This window comes from Berghia stephanieae, chromosome 2, assembly GCF_034508935.2.
Source record: "Berghia stephanieae isolate SIO BIC M18660-M18661 chromosome 2, UCSD_Bste_1.3, whole genome shotgun sequence".
Taxonomy (NCBI): Eukaryota; Metazoa; Mollusca; class Gastropoda; order Nudibranchia; family Aeolidiidae; genus Berghia; species Berghia stephanieae.
In genome coordinates, this window is record NC_088361.1 from 3,434,653 (window position 1) to 3,457,837 (window position 23,185).

The 23,185-nt window shown below is 35.3% G+C and overlaps 1 protein-coding gene across 4 annotated transcripts in view; it reads right to left on the minus strand.

The window, feature by feature from the left end:
• LOC144964179 (adenylate cyclase type 1-like) overlaps positions 1 to 23,185 on the minus strand; it is a 258,709-nt gene that overhangs the window by 2,430 nt on the left and 233,094 nt on the right. For all 4 annotated transcript variants that reach the window (XM_078898146.1, XM_078898145.1, XM_078898144.1 and 1 more), the window contains 8 exons: positions 20,797 to 20,917; positions 15,969 to 16,088; positions 15,261 to 15,407; positions 14,257 to 14,355; positions 12,812 to 12,929; positions 12,230 to 12,354; positions 10,904 to 11,100; positions 1 to 3,622 (listed from right to left, as the gene is read on the minus strand). The exon at positions 1 to 3,622 is cut by the window's left edge. In XM_078898146.1, coding sequence (XP_078754272.1) covers positions 1,129 to 3,622; positions 10,904 to 11,100; positions 12,230 to 12,354; positions 12,812 to 12,929; positions 14,257 to 14,355; positions 15,261 to 15,407; positions 15,969 to 16,088; positions 20,797 to 20,917 — 3,421 coding nt within the window. In that variant the 3' untranslated portion in view covers positions 1 to 1,128. The remainder of the gene's footprint in view (positions 3,623 to 10,903; positions 11,101 to 12,229; positions 12,355 to 12,811; positions 12,930 to 14,256; positions 14,356 to 15,260; positions 15,408 to 15,968; positions 16,089 to 20,796; positions 20,918 to 23,185) is intronic.

A 23,185-nucleotide genomic window follows, 5' to 3' on the forward strand; every position in this document is an offset into this window, starting at 1 on the left:
TTTCTACCCTGTTTAAATGTGAGCATTTTGATGAACAATATAGATCTACGTGATCCCTGTTGACATTGGACGTTTAATGGCTTATCTAACCGAATTCCCACAAGAAGTTCTAGACGCATCTACGTTTTTCGATCGCTGCATTGAAAGAATGACACAAAACATGAGTCATCAGTTAATTAATAGCACTCCGAAGTAAACAATGTGAATCATTTTTCCACATGTTTCTGAAAACAGTGCCAAAAGTATATAGATGCTCTTGCAACAAGGCTGTTCTGTATTCTGTAACTAAAGTAAAGGTCAAAGATCGCTTGTATCTGTCACTATCTGTAATAGACCTATCAACTGTTCAGATCAAACTTTCCACCACTTGTGATTGCGTTTAAAAATGTTTGGGAACTTTTATATCTTTAACATCCATAATTTGTGGTCAATCGAAATTTCCCATCAATCTTATAAACCACTAACAAATGGCTGTAACTAAGCACAATCAGATGTGTACAAAGACTACGTGTAGTAAGTAATCTGTACGACAGTCTGCGTCAAGAAATGACTGCTTCTTTGATTATTACTGATAAGAATAATAAATCTTTTAAAATATGAGTAAACATCATGTGTTCGAGATTTGTGAGAGTTCGAGATTTCCATGTCCGAAGAAATAAACCAAAACATGAAGGAAGCATAGAATTAGAACTGATAGGCTTTCCCGTGAGTTTTAGATTGATGAGTTCAAGATTTATGTCTTACATTATGTACAACAAAGATTCCCAACGATATATCGACATACGTACTTCAGCCCTTACACTATGTACAACAAAGATTCCCAGCGACATAAGGACATACGTTCTTCAGCCCTTGCACTATGTACAGCATAGATTCCCAGCGACATAGGGACATGTATGTACTTCAGCCCTTCAAGCTCTTATTATATGCATATGAAAGTTCGTTGTTTCTTATTATAACAATCACTCACATAACCTTCATCAGAAACCTTCAATAAAATTTTTAACCTTCTGATCGAATAATGAGGACAGATTGTTCTAAATGGGATCGTAAGGCGCTACTAAATCATTAGTTAGTTACAACGACTACTGCTAACGAAATGGTAAAAATTAGACTTGCTTTTCATCGTCAAACTTCTGTAATCTGTTTACGAAACCTTGGGACTGGCATATCAAGACTAAAATTATCACTAACTGTTACATCATCCACGTTGATATCATCAAAAAAGTCAATTTCTACATCACTTATTGGACCGGGACGGAAATATTCGTCATCGCTCATTCCTGGTCTGTAGTTGTCGTACTCCGATTCATAAGCTGCCGAGCCAGAGTCCACGTGAAGTTGTGAATCGGATTGCGACATTTCACTGCTACTGGCGAGAGACGAAAGGCTGGTATGTTCTGCTTTGGAGGGCATACTTTGCATTCCAAATATAAGAGGCATTAGATAGGCGTGGTGATTTATTCTGGGACTGCCATTAGCTGATGAGGTCGGTGAAGATGTCATGTTATCTTCACGGTCACTGGGGATATAATCCAAACTGCGACAGTGGCGCGGTGGAGCACCATGCGTAGGCCGTCGTTTGATCTGAAAAGGGTTTATAGACAGGCGTTGTGACGGTTTTCCACCAGATTTGGCCACTGCTTCAGGCAGTTTATTATTGTCTTTGCCATTAACCATGCGTTGATGTTGTTTTCGTTGATGAAGTTTACCTTTCGTTTCCGGAGATTTTGGAGGAAGTAGGTCCATTCTGTGTTTAAACGAGGGAGATTTTGGATTATCGTAGTGGAAATCATACATGGGATCGTGTTCCATTGCGTCAACTTCATCTGTCAAGTCATGAAGAAGTTTGGTCAAAGACGTCGACGCTTCCGGAACCGGAAATTTAGGGGTAGGGGGACAGCGGGGAATGCTATTTATAGTATCACTGGACCTGGATTTAAATTTGTCTAGTGTATTGTAAGGAGATGTAAATACATAACTAAGTACATCTTTCATCCCGTCCCTTTGTGGTAGTTGATGGACTATAGCACTGCTCGATGGCTTTAGTTCGATGGGGTTTAAAAGCAAAATAGAAGAATTATCACTATACTGACGCGAGGAAATTGATTCTTTCTCGTCATCGGAACCGCAGTTGAAATTTAAGGGGTCTCTTTTACGCTGTTTCGGGGACATGCAGATTGGTTTATGTATAGGCACTGATGGATATGGGTAAGACTTCCTGAATTCTCGGTTATAATGTCTGTAGTCGTCTTGCATAATGTTAGAGTGTCGAGGTCCATTTCTCATTGAAACTTTCTTCGATTCCGAAATCAAATGAAAATTTTCATTCCGAATATGATTAGTACAATTGTCATAATTAGATAGATTTTGCTGTTGACTTCGTTGTTGCTGTTGTTGTTGCGGCTGCTGTTTTTGTAGTTCTTGATCGTTGTTGTGTTGTTGTTGCTGAGGTATCTCCGACATCTCATTGCCCAAAATTGGTAAAAGTGACATCGTCTTTCCATCAATACTAGCTACAAGGCCTGTATTTGATGACACATTCGAATCAAAAGATTTTATGTTGTTTTCCTTAAAACCAGTTGGTGAAAAGTTTTGGCTTGAAGTGGATGGCTTTCTTGAGTTCGATTTGGGAGCTGGTTCAGGCACGTCATCATGAATTATCATTGTCATGTCAGATGATGTGTTACTTGTTGTTGAAGCACATCGATCTATGGGCTCTCTGTAAACTCCAGTGACGAATTCGTCCTCACAGTCATTTTCGAGCTCATATTCCTTCGGCAGCGGTGGAATTGGTGGTGGTTTTGTAACGCAATTCGACAAATGTGTGTAGTGATTTTCCTCTTGTTTTCCCTTGTTGGCTGATTTAAATGATCTGGGAGGGATTTCCCTGAAAGCATTCACGTTACTTTCATTACTGGATGACTGTTCTTCGAGTATCGTGTCTTCCGATACGACTTTAAGCGGTTGTCTGGACGGCGGTGAAACACATTTATAAACAGGAGGGTTGGCTCTTGCGTATTGGGGTATGGTCGGCGAGATTGGGGGTCGGCAACTTGGTTCTGACTGAACTTTCCGTAGCGGTTGTACACAAGCCATACGACTTCTGGTGGTTGTTGGACTAGCCATTGTCTTAACAGCCCTGCTACAACCGTCTGAAACAGTAGAAAGAGGACTAACTGGGCTTTTGGAAGACTCTCTGGTTTTCAAGCTATCAAACATAGCATTTTGAATAGTGATGGACCCGGGTCTCCCCGTCTGCTGTTGACTTTGCATTTTGGCATTGAAAAAATGTACCGCCGGTAACTCCGGCCCACTGTTTTCTTTCACTCCCGTCTCTGGCAATTGACTATGGCTACCAGATGAGGAATTGCTCAGTTTTCTCGGGTTTCTACTCAAGCTTGGACTGTCTACAGAGTTTTTGCGTTTCTTGTTGAGACTTCCGGACGGTGTGGGTATATTCACATTTTTGCAGCTGTCAAAATTAGAGGAATTTAGTTGTTGGTCACCAGTAGAATTTCGACATTCCAAGCTGAGAGAATGTTGCATAAGTTTACAAGCAGCTCTATCAGATGGCTCAATCGAATTGTTTAGTCCAATGGTCTGTACACTCTCCACTGATCTGTAACAAAGAGGTTGAAAAAAAAATACTTTGAATGTTGATAATGCATGAACTAAATTAAACCAAATCACGCTCAAATTCATTAAGCCAAAGAGGTTAAAAGTCTTACATTTATATCATACAATTATAGAATGATCATCTTTAACGACTTGTCTGTTTAAGAAACCTCAATGAAATTTTGTAATTCAAATTGCAGCACCTTCATTTTAAAGTTAATTTCGATAGTATGTAAAATTTCAGCATAGCTTTAAATCTCCAGGATAATGAGATGAAAAAAATATATTTCCAAACAGAGATTGAAAGTCAAGAGTTAAGACTTTAAAATGCATAGGCGGGTAGTTCACAGCCACGCTATCTGCCTGTACTGGCATTCAAAATGATGGTTATGATTTGAGTGTTTTGGGGAGAAGTGCATTGTGCACATTTAATTAATTTGGGTGATTTCTGAATGTAGAGTATTTCACAAACATGTCATCTTTCCGATGGAGCACACCAAAGTGGAATAATAATTTGTTTGCTTTTAAACGGTATTCAACGCATAAGAAGCTTTGTTCCTTTCAATGCCAGAAAAGGACAATGATGCATATGAAATGGGGTGAGGCCGTCACTGCTGGAGATAGAGAAAGAATATATAAAATTGTAATAAGAGTCAAAAGCATTGTGCAGTCCACCCTGCCTACACAAAATACCCTCAATGAAGAATATTCCTATAAAAAAGTTTTGAGCATCTTGAAAGACAAGCAACATCCTCTATTTTTTAGAATATAAAACGTCAGGTAGATCAGGCAGGGTGATATGTTTAAAATCCAGAACAGAACCATTAGAAAATTCCTTTGTACCTTTACCTCCAGGAGACTTTCTCGAAATGGCCTTCAGATGGAAATCAAGGACAGTGTTGTGGGTGAACAGTGGGTGTGAATATATTATATGTAGTTATAAAGAATAAAAGGTACGAAATTAGGGTGATACGAGAGAAGAGAACGTTGTTTGTTTGTGTGTGTGTGTGTGTGTGTGTGTGTGTGTGTGTGTGTGAAGGAGTGAAACACACACACACACAGAGAGAGAGAGAGAGAGAGAGAGAGAGAGAGAGAGAGAGAGAGAGAAAGAAAGAGAAAGAGAAAGTGAGAGATAAAAGGGAGGTATAAGAGATTTTTATATGTTTAATTTTGTTAGGCTTTTTGTTGGTTTACTTCTATGTCATTATATTTCCTTTTTATTATCTTTTTGATTAATTACTTTCAGAAATGCATTAGTCTATGGAAATATCCAATGTAAATTTCCAGAAGTGGATAAATAAAGTTCACCTTATCTGATTTTTAATCCACAAGCGCCCCAAAAAGTAAGACAAGGGTGTTATTTGAAACAGGGAACAGAGGTAAATTCCTACAGCAATCTCTTTCTCTTTTGTAAGAGATGTCTCACTCAAACACAAGCATGTGTTTCGTATAAAGAGGATTATATTTAAAATCTATCATAGTTGTAATTTACACATCTAGTACATATAAGTAGCAACATGCGAAGACGATCTAAACGGAAATACATTATCTTCTCACACAAAAAAGAAACACTCAACTAAAGATAAAATAAATAATAAATAAATTCGTATTATTTATCTTAAGGATATCTCTCGGATGAATAACTACAATGCACCCGCAATACAGCATCTCAGTCGTTACTTGCTCCAAGGAAAAAACAATTCTGACGTACGCTGACAAAATGCTTACCATTTTGAATAGAGAAGCTTTGCTTTATATAACAATATATCAAAATGACAAATTTTCTTAAGCTTGGGACTGTATAGAAATTCAGGTTTAAGAGTTTTAGACAATAAATTGGAGGTCACCTTCTTAATCTACCTGTCTACTATGGAGTAAATAATAAAAACAACAAAGTATTTTGTCAGTTTACTACATATATGATACATTAGATAGATGAGATAATAAAGGTAGAATGCTTTTATAGAAACGCCCTAATATCTCCACTCAACATCATTATCATAACTATTATTGGTAATATACATTTATTACTACAATTGTTGTCTCTGAATTGATAAGGGATAATTTTATCTATTATATATATTTTTAAATAAGAAGATATTTGGTTTCATTTCTTTCTTCCATAATCAAAATCATGACATTGAACATTGGGCAACCAAATGCCGGATATAATGTTTTATAACACGAGTAACTTAAATAACTGTAAAGTCTTGCATGAATCCCCATTAGAACGGTGAATTTTATCTGTTTACATTATTTTGAAACGTTGACAAGTACACCCATTTCTTCCCAATCATTTAGCATTTACGATGTTTAAAAAAAATAAAAAACAAAAATAACAAACAAACATAAAAAAACCCCAAAAACAACAACAGTAACAAACAAACAGAAACCCCCTAAAAAAACAAAACAAAACAAAATAAAACAAATAAAAACCTAAACCAAAAATTAGAAACCAAACTTGCATCTGTAAACCTATTTCAACGGTTTCAACAAAATTGCATTTGGAGTCCTTTGTAAAATATACGGTCTTGTAGAAAATTTTTAGAAGTGTGCCACTAAGTAATTGTCAAACTTTGATGAATTGACATACAAAAACAAATTCGATTGGATTTGACCGAGCTATTTGCGATTATATCATTATGGGCTGTTGTATATTCAGCCTTAAATGAGATAAGAAATAAGATGTCACCGAATTCCCATCTTTGAGATTGAAACCAATAGGGAATGAATGAGATTAGCGGAAGATTAGCGTCCCTTGATTGGACGTCACCGGTGGAGAAGTTAATAGAGAGAGAACGTCATGTTGGTTGTGCGCATGCGTTTCTCGTCCTCGCTTCCGGTGAAAGCGGCATGAGACACTTCACCGAAAGCGAGGACGAGAGAGACGCATGCGCAAAACCAATTTGACGTTCTCTCTGTAAGGTGACGTCCAATCAAGGGACGCTACTCTTCCGCTAATCTCATTCCCTATAAGAGGTGACCTTATTCAGTTGTATAAATTAGGGGATGAATTGATAATTTTAGGTATTTCTTGCAATATTCAGGTATTGATTATACTAGAGGTGATTAATTCAAACATTCATCAGAGGTTGTGTTCATTTACCTTTAGAATCGTCGATGTTTGAAATATACTTAAGCTAAGCAGGAAAATTGCTAATTAAATAACTAAATGTTTTTAAAATTGTAATTGATCTTGAGCCTAAAAATTTGATGTATAATTTTGTTGACTGAATCATTGTTTTGCCAGACTATACTTATTTTCAATGAATGAATGATTATTATATCGACTATATAATTATATAGAATTATATTCTAGTTTGTATGGCTCTGTACTGTCCTGCTCTATCAGGCCTTAAATGATATTGCACGTCGTATATAAATAACACTCTCATACTCATTACGCTTCATAAACTTTATTTGATTTTCTATCTCCCTCTTCTTCTCCAACTCTTTTATTTCTAATTCACTACGATCATCAACCAGTGACCCGATAGCTCAGTTGGTAGAGCACTCACTCCACACGCAAAGTGACCAAGATCAGTCGAGATTTATTATGATTCTGACCCCACCCCCCTGTCCACTCCACAGTGAATGAAATGTTGGGGTCTGTTAGATCTGGCTGAAAGTACTTTACGATGGGACTAGCGCCTTTCCAGATGATATCAAGGTAATCGCTATTGCCTGTTTCACGCTATAAAATCCGGGATAAACTCCGGCTCCATGGACCTTATTGCCTTAAAGGATTACTTTTTTTTACGACCATCAACACTACAACCGCGATTACCCCAAAATATATGCAATCTCTTAGAGTAAATAACCTTTGATACGATCAAATAATGAGACCACTTATACATCTTAGATAGGAATTACATTTAAAAAAAAGGGATATGCCAATGTGTGACTACATCGTAGGGAGAGTGATCTTTAAAATATTAACAAAACCTTTCTAATATACCCATAAACCAAACATATCATAATCAAAACAGAAGCTTTAAAGTCACAGGATGCAAAATAATAATTTGTGTTGGAATATTTAGAAGTAATACTGAAAAGGCAAAAATAATTAAGTGCAAAATCTGGAAAAAAAAAACGAAAGATGAAAATAACTGTAACTCAATATCACATTTTTTTTAGACAACAAAGAGATGGCAAAGAAAAGTATAGAACATTGAAGTATCTATTAATGAATCCATTTGGAAGTGATCTTTTGTATTCTTGGTGAAAGTAAACGTTGACGGATTTTTAAAGCTGATGAATGCGCTTCAAAGTTATTTAACGTTTACTGAGGCGTTTCGAGTTTTTTCAGGTTAAGAGAACTCATATTTTGCCCTTTTCACAAAGAAAGTGATAACTGCGATAACCCAAATCACATCGCTAATAATGCTATTTTAATGATAACCTTTAGGACTGTAGTTACCAGATAGAAAACGCATTATACATATTTGTAGTGATCTGGCAAAACCCATCGGGTGTCGGTAAAATTCGAATCTCAAATTGTTTCATATTTCAATCGAGACACTATTTCTGGACAAAATGCAGTTTGAATTTTGTAATTACCTGAGTTAAAGTGAAAGGTATTCACATTTGAAGGGAGGGGGCCAATTTATAAAAGGTCAAATTCCTTACTTAATACCGAAGGTCACTTCTGTATGGCTTGGACCATATAATAACATAATTGTGTACCAGGTAGCATCTAACGAAAATTTCTTCCGCAAATGTGAAATTGGAAATACAAATGGGTATGGAATCAGCCATTGATGAATAAAACCATTTAAACTAAAATGCATTAAAGGCCATCGGTATACAGGGTCAATGATTTCGACTAAGTAGGATATTAAAGTTGCGCACTTTTATTTCATGGTTTTTGTGTGTGTATTTGCACGTGTGTATGTATGTGTATCTATATGTATATTAATAAATGCTGACAAACGATGAAAAGGATTTCAAAGTGTCTAGACCAATCTGAAATCATTTTATAATTTGGTGATGTTTCGTTTTTTCAACAAGGTTTGTTAAAATATTCATAACTTAAAGAGGGCTCCTGTCTTGTCAATAAGTCTCAACTCCGTGCACCAGATATAATCGCGACTGTGAGTGTGCTGAGAACAAATGGAAACCTTCATTTTAATTTTATCGATTTCTCGGTCAAATTCAATTTGGCTAATTTTATTATAATTTTATTTGATATTTTCAGGCAGAGAGCTCCATATTCTGATGGTGCTAGGAAAAAAAACGAGTTGAGATGAGCTTTTAATAAATGAAACGACTGGCAGAGTTATTCATGTTGTATCGATGCGACTATTTTTTATTAAATATGTCTACTTAGTGGTTTTAGTTATATATCATTTCATTCATTTTTATCTGATGCGACCTGGTACGTTCGACAAATATAGATTCAAAATTTTCAGAAAAAAGAGCGAAACCGAATTTTTAAAAAACAAAACAAAATAAACAAAACAATACTGATGCCCGCCACTAAAAATTTGCATTATACAGGGTTTCTTTCTTCTTTAGAAAATGATTAACAACCAAATTTATACTGAAAGATATGATTTTATTTTAAATACATGAAAAATGATCTGGAGGCTGTTTGATATACTGCTCATCAATATTGTTTATTGTTCTTCAGTGTAAGTTGTAAGGGAAGATAACGCACAGATAAACAACTGCGTCCGATTTAAAACTGATGCTTATTAAATCGTCCTATTAATAGTTTCACAGTAGAATTTCTATCATAATTCTGTCTTGCATAAAAGGATGCCGGTAACCACCTAATTGTCATGAAAGTAACTTTAGAGAGGTTGATCTTTTAAAATTCATATCCGTGATCCTACGCTTATTCTTTTTCTTCTTCTTCTTCTTCTTCTTCTTCTTCTTCTTCTTCTTCTTCTTCTTCTTCTTCTTCTTCTTCTTCTTCTTCTTCTTCTTCTTCTTCTTCTTCTTCTTCTTATTCTTCTTCTTCTTCTTCTTCTTCTTCTTCTTCTTCTTGTTCTTCTTCAAACTATTATTATTATTATTATTATTATTATTATTATTATTATTATTATTATTATTATTATTATTATTATTATTATTATTATTATCATTATCATCATCATCATCATCATCATCATCATCATCATCATCATCATCATCATCATCATCATCATCATCGTCATCATCACTATCATCATCATCATCATCATCATCATTATTTTTATTATTATTACTATAATAGTAAAATTATTATTATTATTATTATTATTATTATTATTATTATTATTATTATTATTATTATTATTATTATTATTATTATTATTATTATTATTATTATTATTATTATTATTATTAAGTCAAATTGCACTTTCCAAGTTTAAGATTATAATCTCAATAGGTATCCACATTTTCACATAAAGTTTTAAAGGTTAGCTCAAACCCAACATGTACTACTTTGAGGCTATTATCACATGTAGACGTCAGGTGATTTTTAAAAGTCAAGCTCCACAAAACGCTAAACCTCGATATTGAAGCCTCCATACTTCTCAAATCATCTCAGCATTGTTTTTTTTTTTTTGCCTTTGCTTTTGGTAATATCCAAGTGGAAAAGATTTACTTCACTGATGTCTCGGCATGGGTTACGTTGGACAATTGGAACACCCAAAAGCCCAATTTTGCGGGAATTGTCCGATAAAAGACTGTCAAAATATCAGATTTAAATCTATTTTATGTCAGAAACCAACTTTTACTATCAAGTGTCAGTTAGTTAATGATTTTATATCATAATAATAGGTGAATGTCACTATATTGGATGAGCATGATATCAAACAGACCTGATGTAAATTACAATCGTTTAAAAAATAATTGATAATTCTGTTGTAAAAGTCTTTCTTTAGCAAATCAAACCAACCACCCTGTATAAATCAATGAAAAATTGAAAAATCCTTGTCAACTCACCAACTTTCACCATTTTCATTCATATGTTTCCTGCCACAATGATATAGTAAGGTTTCTTTATCCATCCAATTTCATTATTCTTAATAAAGACATCACGCGAATTTGATACAGTTTGGTGATAATTAATTTTAAATCTTAAAAAACAGCAAACGAATTATCATTCTACAATTATATAACAGGAAATCTGACCGTGGCAAAAACGAAAACAATGTAAACTATCACTATAATCCAACGCTTGGGACGATTAGATATTGCAAAATGATTTTAGAAGATAGAATGGCAACCATAAAGTAGAAGCTGCTAAAAAAATTGAGATTAAAAGTACATTAGTCTAATGTGGATGTCTCACCTGCAAACTGGCGTGCCTCCTCCTACCACCGGACTCCCAGGAGGCGTGGTTGGTGGGAAGATACAGCTTGGATCACGAGGATACAGTCTTTCTTTCATGAAGTAAGTCACCATATCTCCTTTGCCTTTCACGGGAACTTTGCCACGACAGTCAAAACTGAACACACCCTTTAAAACAGTGTAGACTTCCTCAGTAACCTAGAATAAAAAAACACATTAATATTAAAATAAAAACTTTCATTCTAGAAATGTTTTCAACATATTATGCATGGCTCATTTGGCGACCATTATTTTTGTCAAACTGAATTTGGACATTCAAACAAGGATTAAATGCTTTCTTTTCCTAACATCGGAGAGACGTAAATGGGTTAATGAAGACCACAAACGTGGGTATTGGAATAACTCTGAGAAAGATTAATATTTCAAAGGGATGCAACTTATGCCACACATCCTACAGATACTTTATTGTATCTGCGAAAATGAGAAAATCTGCAAGACGACATACATCTTTAAGTCTGAAAAGAACAGTCTGATTTAACAACATAAAGTCAATCATTATTAAAATACCACAAACTCTAAACGATAAAAAAAAAGTCTGAGAACAAAACAGTGTATTCCATCCACGCCAATACTCTCATTACGAATGGCAACATTGGTCGTATTCCCCCAAATATCGTGCGGAAGCTTTCTGACACCTATCACTCCAGCAACAACTTGACCTACGTTCATTTCCGTTCATGGACGGTAGTCCTTCAAAGCTATAGAGCTCATGGAGTTGGATTTATCCTGGTTTTTATAGAGTTAAACGTACGTTAGCAATATAGTGCTACCTTTTTTTTTATATTAATATCAAAATTAAGAAATTAGGGAGCAGGCACCGGAGTAGATAAAGATATGAACCATACACACTTATTCATATCTTTACCTTTTTGATAGGACGCTGGTCTATATCAAAGTGCTTTCGGTCAGATTTAATAGACCTAGCATTCTAATCACTACTGGATGGGCAGAAAAAAAGCTGGACTGGGTATAGTAAAAATAAACTTTAAAAAATTAATTAAACTCCCTTTATCCATTCTGTAGGGTAAATTTGTCTTAAGGGTCTATTCCACGGGAAGACTGGAATAACCCAGATGTCAGCCGCAGTGCAGCGCCGCAAACTGAGCTAGAGAGAGAGAGAGATGACTTGCTCAAGGCCACATAGCGCAGTGGGTATTCGAACTCGTTACCTTTCGGGTACAAAGCAATGACCGGTGCCACACAGCCCCTAGTACAGTACTATACAAATGAGTCAACTGTATTCCTACAAAAACTCATGTCGACTTACTTGTGTTTTCCCCGCCACGCCAGTGCTCTCCATCCTACTGGCCACGTTGACCGTATTCCCCCAAATATCGTACTGGGGTTTTCTGGCACCAATCACTCCGGCCACAACTGGACCTACGTTAATTCCTGGTCGTGGATAAAGAGGAATATACTATATCCTATTTTGATTTGATAGTGAAGTGATGACGATAATAACGACGATGATGATGATGATGATACGATGGGGTTGATTGTGATGATGATGATCATGATCATGACGATGATGATGATGATAGTGATGATGATAATGATAGTGATGATGATTATAATGATGATGATAATCATATTAATAAGGAGAAAATATTTGAGTGTGCTACTGATAAAAACTTTTCAAAAAGGCCAATTCTAATCATTTGAGATTTACATGTTGATACTTGAGATTTGGTTGGCGGCGGAGATAAAACCATTTAAAAACTGATCAATAAACAGGCTAACCATTCCAGAAACTACAAACCAAACAGCTTATTGGATAGTGTCTGAATATGAGTAATTAGATTTACTTGTGATTGTTTTATGTACTCAAATATATTATTGTCGTACTTACCAACTCTGAGTTCAAAATTATTGTAGGAATTTTCGTTGATATTCTTCAATCTCTCTCTCATAGCGCCGACATAATCAACAAGCATGGTTAAATAAAACGTAAGAGAATCTTGGCGGCCCTGAAAATAGATTCATTTTAATATTAATTTCTCTATATTTGAATTTACTTACCGTTTTCTGGAAGTGAAATGATGAGCAGGCAACACCTTGTCAAAACCATAATTTAAGAACGAGTAATAAAGTTGAAAGTGCTGAATAGTTTTAAAGTATAATATTATTTTCTTGATTAAATTCAAAGGTATAATGTGTGAAGAAATAAGATTTGGTTGGATTTATCGATGGAAAATTTATAAAACAAACAAATGGAAGAATAAATCAATAAATAAGTGGTTCAATAAATTACTATATTAAAATATATTATTGAAATGGATAAAAAGAATAAGAATATAGGATTATCGTATTCGTACGCAATGGACTTCCGAATGTGTTTCCAATCGCAATGAGAATAAGTTTTGAATTCCAAAACGCAAGAGAAAAACGTACATGAATTGATTTATTATACCCCTAACATAATTTTAACATCGCTTTTACGAATTTAAGGACAATTCTTTCGAAGGATTGCTACATACAATTTGTCTCCACATTGGAGTTCAATCGAAGGCGCTTAACAGTTTGCCTCCCCAACTTGAGTGATTTGACAAATCTATGTACATTATGAGTGAACACTCTCTGGGTACTGTAATACATTCAATTACAGTGTGAATACTTTAGGTTCGGTTTTCATTTGTTTTTGGTGCCGCATAAAGCTGATGTGCCTGGGTGTTCACATAATGCTCACGTTTTATTGAATTACTATCTATCTATCTATATATTTGATGTCAGTGCGCAAACATGTGAGTATATAGCAGTTTCCAAGGATTTTATTTTCCGCTGCACATAGCAGGACCTGTACCAGGAACATACGGGTCACAAGCTAAGTCTTACACCATAAGACCAAAAGCAGCAAACCACAGCTACAAGGTATTTCTATTTGTTTGACAAAAGCAATCCTCTGGGTTTTTAACATTTTTATTGAAAGGGGCATTCACAGACAGGGGACTAGTATGCAATGTAAACGTCATCATCAGCATCATCCACCACCACCACCATCACCACCACCTCCACCACCACACCACACCACCACACAACATCACCATACATCACACATCATCTCATCATCATCACATCTCATCACACCACCATCATCATCATCATCATCATCATCATCATCATCATCATCATCATCATCATCACTCATCATCATCATCCATATCATCATCATCATCATCATCATCATCATCCCACCCCACCACAATCATCATCATCATCATCATCATCATCATCATCATCATCATCATCACCAACAACAACAACAAATACAACGCCAATAATGAAATAATGATTTACCTTGACTAGATGAGTAGGTTTCAGGCCGGTGGCAGCCATGTAACAACTTCCGATGGTTTTGATCTTTTCCACTCCGTAGAAATATGGGTTATCCAGCAGCTGAAATATTGATGGTATGCGTTTATAGTAAACGCTCACCGGTTCTGTTAGCCAGATCCAGATCAATCGATACAACACACAAAACTATGTGTAACTTTAAACGTTTACATTATGAATGAGTGAATTTAGCAAGAAATAATCACCCAGATGCCTAAAAACCATAATAAGGAACAGAGAGATAGCGTCTTTTTTTGTTGAAATATAATGATCAAAATGTATCGTCGGATTCATGATTGCCGATTACGATAATCTCTAACTTACAAAAAGTCAAAGATAATCAAAGACCCAGGGTAATACCGGTCCTTTTTGAATCTAAAGGTCACGAACATTTTAAGCAAAACGAGGAACATACATCCAAACAAAATGAAGCGCTGTTTTGCTTCACATATTAATCATATATATTATATATATATATATATATAATATATATATATATATATATATATATATTCCCGATTGACGGCTTCTCCTTAAACATAGTTAAAAATAAATAAAATTGAGCTTTATATGGCGCAATATCTACTAAATGTGCTCAAAGCGCTTTACAAGGGGTCCCTGGTCTACAGCAACATTTAACATGTAGGACGGGACATGCCGCCTGTTAGGCGATATTACAATTTTTAGGACATAGACAACGCTGTTAACGGCCAGGTACTCATTTTACAACTGAGTACGGTGAGAGAAAGTGAGTAAAGAGCCTTTTGCAATACTCAACTATGCGCAGAGCGCGAGGTTCGAACCCAGGACCTTCCGATCCGAAAGCGAGTGTCATACCACATGACCACATAGCCGCACAATAAATACGCGAAGCCTCAGGATTGAGAGTTTTTGCCAAAATGAGAGTCATTTACGTTTCGTTCCAGAGAAAGTACGGCAGGTAACTGATTAAGAAGAGTAGGACAAACCTCATCAAAATCCGCCAGAATTTCATTGAGGACTCTCAAACACTCCACGCCTTGGTTGTTGGCAGCTAGCTCCACGTAAAAATCAGAAAAGTTTGATATAGAGGCAAAAACCACGCCCACTTTGTTGTATTGTTGACTGTATAACTCCTGAAAGTAAAAGAACGCATTGAAATAATGCATTAGTATAATAACAGTGGTAAATACTACGTTAGTCATGGATTCAGCACATTACACACTCTCCAATGTTAAGTTGAAAAGTTATTAGTTTACAATAGAGTAATAATTCTAGTCACCACAAAACGTAATTCATCAGAGTATGAAGTCCGTGGATCGCATGGGATCGTTGGATGCTGTCGTCTAAGCATTCCATTGGGATAGATAGATAACCTATCATAATATATGACATCAAAATGAATCACTCACGTTGTCCAAATGAGCAAATTGAGGTTCACTTACCTGGCCCAAAGAAAGCAAAAGGAAGTGCATGAAGCTGGGACCTTCGGGATCACAGCCTTAACCTTAACCGCTCGGCCACATGGCCCATGCTAACACAAAATAATTTCGTGTAATAAAAGCAACAGAAGATGAGGTTTAAAGTAAGGTTAACGAGCAGAAGCAGATCGGGGGAGGCAAGTAGGAACGGATATGGAAAGGAGAAGGAGGAGAATCATGGAATGTAAATCTGAGATGAATTCCCGAGGCACTGACCATATGATTGTTTGTTTGTAGTTGGATGAAATGGTTGGCTACATGTTCTGGTAAAAGGTTGCATAGGATGCGGGAGTTTTGGCGTTGGAGTTCCTGCATTCCTGCCTTCTCTTCTGCAGCCTGGGGATAAAAAAATAGAGCCTTGTTCATAATACGTTACTCATCTTATGCAATCCACTTCAAACCAGCCTTATGTCGGGCTGAACAGTATAAATATTGAGATTTGAATACAGACAACACACTTAAATGTTTTGTATTTTTTTTACTTCATTAAATAGAAAAATAAATATTTCTTATTTCACTTTTTAAAAAGACCGAAACATCATTTAAAAAAAAAAACAAATTTCCCTTAAATAATTTTAATTTCTCAAATATAAAAATTAATTTTTATAATTTAGATCTTTTCATTTCAGGCAATTGAAAATAGGGATATTTAAATACTTATGAAACTACAAATTTTAGTTTTTGGTCACTTGGAAAAATTTCCCCTAAAATTCAGTAGCGACATCTTCTAAAACTATAATATGTCTGTATGTATATACGACCTGAAACCATTCTTCTTCTTCTATTAAACCATCTTAATGCTATTTTACTTATCGTACAACGGAAACTTTGGTAATAATAACATGCTTAGAGGTTGTTTTGTTTGTGTTGCATTTTGCAATTTCGATCCATTGAATTCAACAATTATAATCTTGTAATAAGACATGCCCTGCTCGCAGGAATGACTAAATTAATTGTCAATGACCGAAATGACTTTTCACCTTTTAACATTGAAGGAATCGATGTGGTGTATATTATGACATAGTATGAAGAAGTGTATGAAAACGTGATCTTTATATCGCGCAATATCCAATAAAGTGTTTTCAGGGCGCTTAACATATAAAACTAAGCCAACAGCAACACTTTACACCTAGGAAAGGCCTATTGAAATTCCCTTTATCGACGCGGTCAATGCTGTTACTGGCCATTTGCCAGATATTTTACACCTATGTGCGGTGTCAGAATGTGAGTAAAGAGTCTGTTCATATGAATCAACTTTGTACCGCTCTCATGGGGACCGTCAGGACCGAGGGTGAGTATTATACTACAATACCATAAAAGCGTACAAAACTTTTAGTTCTTGTCGATTAAAAACGACAGCATGTTTTTGTTTAGACATAAACATTCCAAATTAATATTCACAGATGTACAAAACAACGTTTTTAGAGTTTTAAATCACTAAGAGTGACTGTTATAAAATTAAAGGTGGTTACCCATGCTAGGCATAGTTACTTGTCAAGAATTAATTGACTGCAGTTGTAGTTGGTTGTAATTTGACCAGGTTGCTTAGGCTAGAAGGATGACATAGAATACTCCACAACGCTTTCCCTTTATTGATTCAAACCAGATTGAATGGGGCAATCTAAGAAAAAGCTGGTAGTGACGATTTTCAAACCTGCGCCTTCGCAGTCACGGCCACACACAACCTAACCTTGATCACCCATCATAAACAGCGTTTGCACGGAAAACGCGGATGACCCCGGGGAGGGGGGGGGGGGGGCAGAGCACAGAATAAGGAAGGATTTGTGAGGCAGAGCTTTGGCCTAGGGGGTATGGGATGGTTGGCCAATCAATCAAAATGAGGTTTAATACTTTTTTAAAAGGCATTTTGGATGGCTAGATAAAAGCGGAAATAAGATATACAATCCAAAGGGAGATCACCAATAGTACATTCTCACACGCTGTGAGCGACGTGTACTTTTTTATTGCACAATATTATCACGTAGCTTCACACTATTTACTTCTGTTATTTCAAAGAAATTCATCACTCACTTTTCTTGTCTGGCTTTTTTTTTTTTTTTTTTTTTTGTATTATATTTTTGGCAATCTGAAATAGTCATTCAAGTGGTTCTATTTTCAGGATGCTGGGTGAATTTTGGGATGCAATTGAGTGATTTGTCCAATAAAGATGACCATACAAATTAAGTCGGTGGTCACTTATTTGACCATTCAAAAATCCGAATCTTGTGTAAGCTTAGGTCAATGCACTGATATTACATAAATATATTTTCGCAAAACGTTACATGCATAGTTCTGAGCTTTCTCTCGTAATGTCATAATCATTATTATCTTTCGGTGTTATGTTTTGTTATTACAACAATGTTTTCCCAATCAACTACAATGGACATTTCAACAAACATTTTTGGACAAAATATCTAGTTTACTTATTCCACGGGACAATGAGAATGATGGTATAGAATAAACCCAGTTTGTAAGTGTATAAATTCTTACCATCGATGTTAGTTTAACCTTTTAATGACAAGACTAGATTTTATTTTTCTCCCAAATATAATATATAAATATCTATTCATTACAATACCCCTGGTCGTTTTGACCAAGGTAGCTAGAGCAGTAACAAGGCCGCTACTCGGAGTTTAATGATTTTCCAGTCGCATCGTTTTCGATGCTCTGTTGGTGACAACACCAAGTTACGAGTATGATTAGAATCGGGGTAAAGTCAAACCCCGGCTGTGGAGGTTCAAACATAATGTTAGAGGCATTGATACGAGACAGTTTGACAATAGACTAATCTGACCGGAAATGGCCTTTTAACTTTAAATTGAGTTTGCTTTAGTTTAAGATAATTTCCTAAGGATTAAAAAGAATTGTATAACCACAAGAGTAAGAATTATTTCTGTTCCCTCCCTCAAAAGTGTCTGATTTCGTTATTTTTTAACAGATTAAAAACATATTTAAACGATATTTTTTGTCTGCCATAGTTTGGTTAAATCTAACGCCTAATACTCTGGCAACGCCAATTTGTTTTGTAAACATGCTATCATTAGGCGTTGCTATTTCTTTTTAGAGGGAGCAAATTGAGACTTGTGGTATTTAAAATGGCGATCTCTGGTTAATCTAAATATAAGTGTATTCTCAACTTTTTTCAACGAAACAGCAGTAGTTGCAATGCTGTCTCTGCTTTCTTGGTAAGAACAGTAAGGGATAACATCAGTTCAAATTATTAAACTGCAATACGTGGTGGGACAATTACCACCTCGATGAATGAGACTTGATGCTGACATATTTACATTCCAATGACGACATTGTTTCACTGTAATTTCATGCAAGCTGACAGCTTTCTAACGTGGACAAATTTAATTGATTAACTTATCACAGACATCTTAGCATCTATCATAATTAATCTAGTTTTTACATCCCAGGTGTTAAGTCGTGATATATACAAGTAAAAGCGAGGGTTTTTAGAGCATGTCATTCATTTCGCTGGATGGAATTCTGACCAAACGTGACCCGCCGTCTCAAACCAGTAGTAAATCGAAGTGATTTCGATGCTTAAAATTAATTTTATATCCAAAAATACGAAATTTGGGTTAATTATATATTTTTTTAAAATGAAGACAATAGAATACAATAGAAAAATGGTATTAAGACGGGGAAAGCAAAATCTCAAATTTCTGATCATTTTTACTGGAGAATTGTTTGTTTTTTAGTGTGGTTTTTTTTCTCAACTTCTTCATCCCTACATAACACCATTTTGAGACGATAGGTCACATTTCAGCAACAGGCAATTTATTTCTTTAATCAGCAATAGCTTCAGGCATGATGATTAGAGTCAAGGACTTACCAGAGTAAACTGTGAATATCATGAATTGGATGCATTGTCATTGATTAGAGTTATATAGTAGGTGGTTTTCATGTCATTCTGATGTGGAGTTCTATTCCACTGCTTTATTGACAGGAAGGAAATAAAATAGAAGAGGAAAAGAGGAAGAAAGAGGAGGAGGAGGAGGAGGAGGAGGAGGAGGAGGAGGAGGAGGAGGAGGAGGAGAGGAAGAAGAAGAAGAAGAAGAAGAAGAAAAGAAGAAGAAGAAGAAGAAAAGAAGAAGAAGAAGAAGAAGAAGAAGAAGAAGAAGAAGAAGAAGAAGAAGAAGAAGAAGAGGAAGAAGAACGAGGAGGAAGAAGAACGAGGAGGAGGAGGGGAAGGATGGGGAGGGGAGGAAGATGATGAGGAGCAGTAAGAGGGAGAAAAGGAAGAAGAAGAATATAAAAGAGGAGGAGAAGAAGGAGAAGGAAAAGGAAGAGGATAATGATGAGGTGATAACAGAATTTTCTTCCGTACTTTAATTTCACAAGAAGATCAATCCAGTATGTAGCCCACAACACTTGAAAATACTCCCAATAAAAATCTTAAAATTCTGCAATGTCTGAACAAGTGGTTCAGCGTTATATTCTAGTGCTATTAATTGTCAATCAACCATTACCATTAACAACTTAAAAGCTTCATGTCTGAAGCAAAGCACTTGATTTAAGGACTGTCAATCAAAGTAAAGAAACAAAACAACTAAAGTGAACAAAATAAAGATGTGGCTTTTGTCATGGTTGGTAACTGACAGTTCTGCCGCCCTCTGGAAAAAAAAAAACGTTTAAAAAGTTGGTCAGATAACTCATTCTTCAAATATTGATCAATTGGAATTACCCTCATCTTTCAAAAAACTCTCAAACCTGAGACTTCAGTCTCATCTTCCCCAAAACTCACTGAAGTTTCAGGTTTGAGAGATTTTGGCAAGGTAAGGTTAATTTTTCGACCGATATTTGAAGGAGAATTTTCTGGCTAAAATTTAAAAAATATGTCTTTTTGTCAGACTACGTCAGAGTTGGTTCCGTTCACGATGTCAATAAGGGAATCAAATTATTAGGTCCATTTTTCATATTCTTCATAAAACGAGTGAAAAATGCTGTCTTTTGTGTGTTATAAAATAATGAGAGATTAAGAGAGTTAGATAATTATATCTTGTAATAAGAATAGAATATTTAGTCAAATCCGTACTTGTGACTTCCACAGATAGTCAAGCCGTAGCGTCCATTCTTGTTCCCTGTTGTGTAGGGAAAATCCCAAAACAAATATGACCAGTGCCAAAATCCCATCGATGTGTGTTGGAACCAACGGGCTGGAGACGAAAAAATGTGAAATTGAATTTTGTCAATAACCAATCACATTTCATGTATACTTTATTCACTTCTATTATACACTGGCAAATCACTTTTTTATTCTTTTGCCCAGGATAATTAACGTTCACGATGAAGATGATCTTCAAATTGTCAAAGAATACGACATTCCGACATATCCCGATATGAGACTTTTGACAAGTTGGTCCATCTTATTAGTCGATATGTGAAAAGTATATTTTCTGGCCAGAGATTTTCCATCTGGCCTTTACTCAAAATACAATCCTTTAAGTTGTAGCTTTGGTTAGCAAAGATAATCGCAACTGTTACTCGAATGTCGTTTTCCCCGAGGATCAAACACTGAATTGGATTTATAGTAGTAGTCGTAGTAGTAGTAGTAGTAGTAGTAGTAGTAGTAGTAGTAGTAGTAGTAGTAGTAGTAATAGTAGTAGTAGTAGTAGTAGTGTAGTAGTAGTATGTAGTAGTAGTAGTAGTAGTAGTAGTAGTATAGTAGTATAGTAGTAGTAGTTGTAGTAGTAGTAGAGTAGTAGTAAGTAGTTAGTAGTAGTAGTAGTAGTAGTAGTAGTAGTATAGTAGTAGTAAGTAGTAGTAGTAGTATAGTAGTAGTAGTAGTAGTAGTAGTAGTAGTAGTAGTAGTATAGTAGTAGTAGTAGTAGTAAGTAGTAGTAGTAGTAGTAGTAGTAGTAGTAGTAGTAGTAGTAGTAGTAGTAGATAGTAGTAATAGTAGTAAGTAGTAGTAGTAGTAGTAGTAGTAGTAGTAGTAGTAGTAGTAGTAGTAGTAAGTAAGTAGTAGTAGTAGTAGTAGTAGTAGTAAGTAGTAGTAGTAGTAGTAGTAGTAGTAGTATAGTAGTAGTAGTAGTAGTAGTAGTAGTAGTAGTAGTAGTAAGTAGTAGTAGTAGTAGTAGTAGTAGTAGTAGTAGTAGTAGTAGTTAGTAGTAGTAGTAGTAGTAGTAGTAGTAATAGTAGTAGTAGTAGTAGTAGTAGTAGTAGTAGTAGTAGTAGTAGTTAGTAGTAGTAGTAGTAGTAGTAGTAGTAGTAGTAGTAGTAGTAGTAGTAGTAGTAGTAGAGTAGTATAGTAGAGTAGTAGTAGTAGTAAGTAGTATAGTAGTAGTAGTAGTAGTAGTAGTAGTAGTAGTAGTAGTAGTAGTAGTAAGTAGTAGTAGTAGTAGTAGTAGTAGTATAGTAGTATAGTAGTAGTAGTTAGTAGTAGTAGTAGTAGTAGTAGTATAGTAGTAAGTAGTAGTAGTAGTATAGTAGTAGTAGTAAGTAGTAGTAGTAGTAGTAGTAGTAGTAGTAGTAGTAAGTAGTAGTAGGTAGTAGTATAGTAGTAGTAGTAGTAGTAGTAAGTAGTAGTAGTAGTAGTAGTAGTAGTAAGTAGTAGTAGTAGTAGTAGTAGTATAGTAGTAGTAGTAGTAGTAGTAGTAGTAGTATAGTAGTATAGTAGTAGTAGTAGTAGTAGTAGTATATAGTAGTAGTAGTAGTAGTAGTAGTAGTAATGTAGTAGTAGTGTAGTAGTAGTAGTAGTAAGTAGTAGTAGTAGTAGTAGTAGTAGTAGTAGTAGTATAGTAGTAGTAGTAGTAGTAGTAGTAGTAGTAGTAGTATATAGTAGTAGTAATAGTAGTAGTATAGTAGTTAGTAGTAGTAGTAGTAGTAGTAGTAGTATAGTAGTAGTAGTAGTAGTAGTAGTAGTAGTAAGTATGTAGTAGTAGTAGTATAAGTAGGTAGTAGTAGTAGTAGTAGTAGTAGTAGTAGTAGTAGTAGTAGTAGTAGTAGTAGATAGTAGTAGTAGTAGTAGAGTAGTAGTAGTAGTAGTAGTAGTAGTAGTAGTAGTAGTAGTAGTAGTAGTAGTAGGTAGTAGTAGTAGTAGTAGTAGTAGTAGTAGATAGCAGTAGTAGTAGTGGTGGTGGTAGTAGTAGGAGTAGTAGTATAGTAGTAGTAGTAGTAGTAGTAGTAGTAGTAGTGGTAGCAGTAGTAGTAGTAGCAGTAATAGTAGTGGTGGCAGTATAGTAGTAGTAGTACTAGTAGTAGTAGTAAGTAGTAGTAGTAGTAGTAGTAGTAGAGTAGTAGTAGTAGTAGTAGGTAGCAGTAGTAGTAGTAGCAGTAATAGTAGTGGTGCAGTAGTAGTAGTAGTAGTATAGTAGTAAGTAGTAGTAGTAGTAGTATGTAGTGGTAGCAGTAGTAGTAGTAGCAGTAATAGTAGTGGTGGCAGTAGTAGTAGTAGTAGTAGTAGTAGTAGTAGTAGTAGTAGT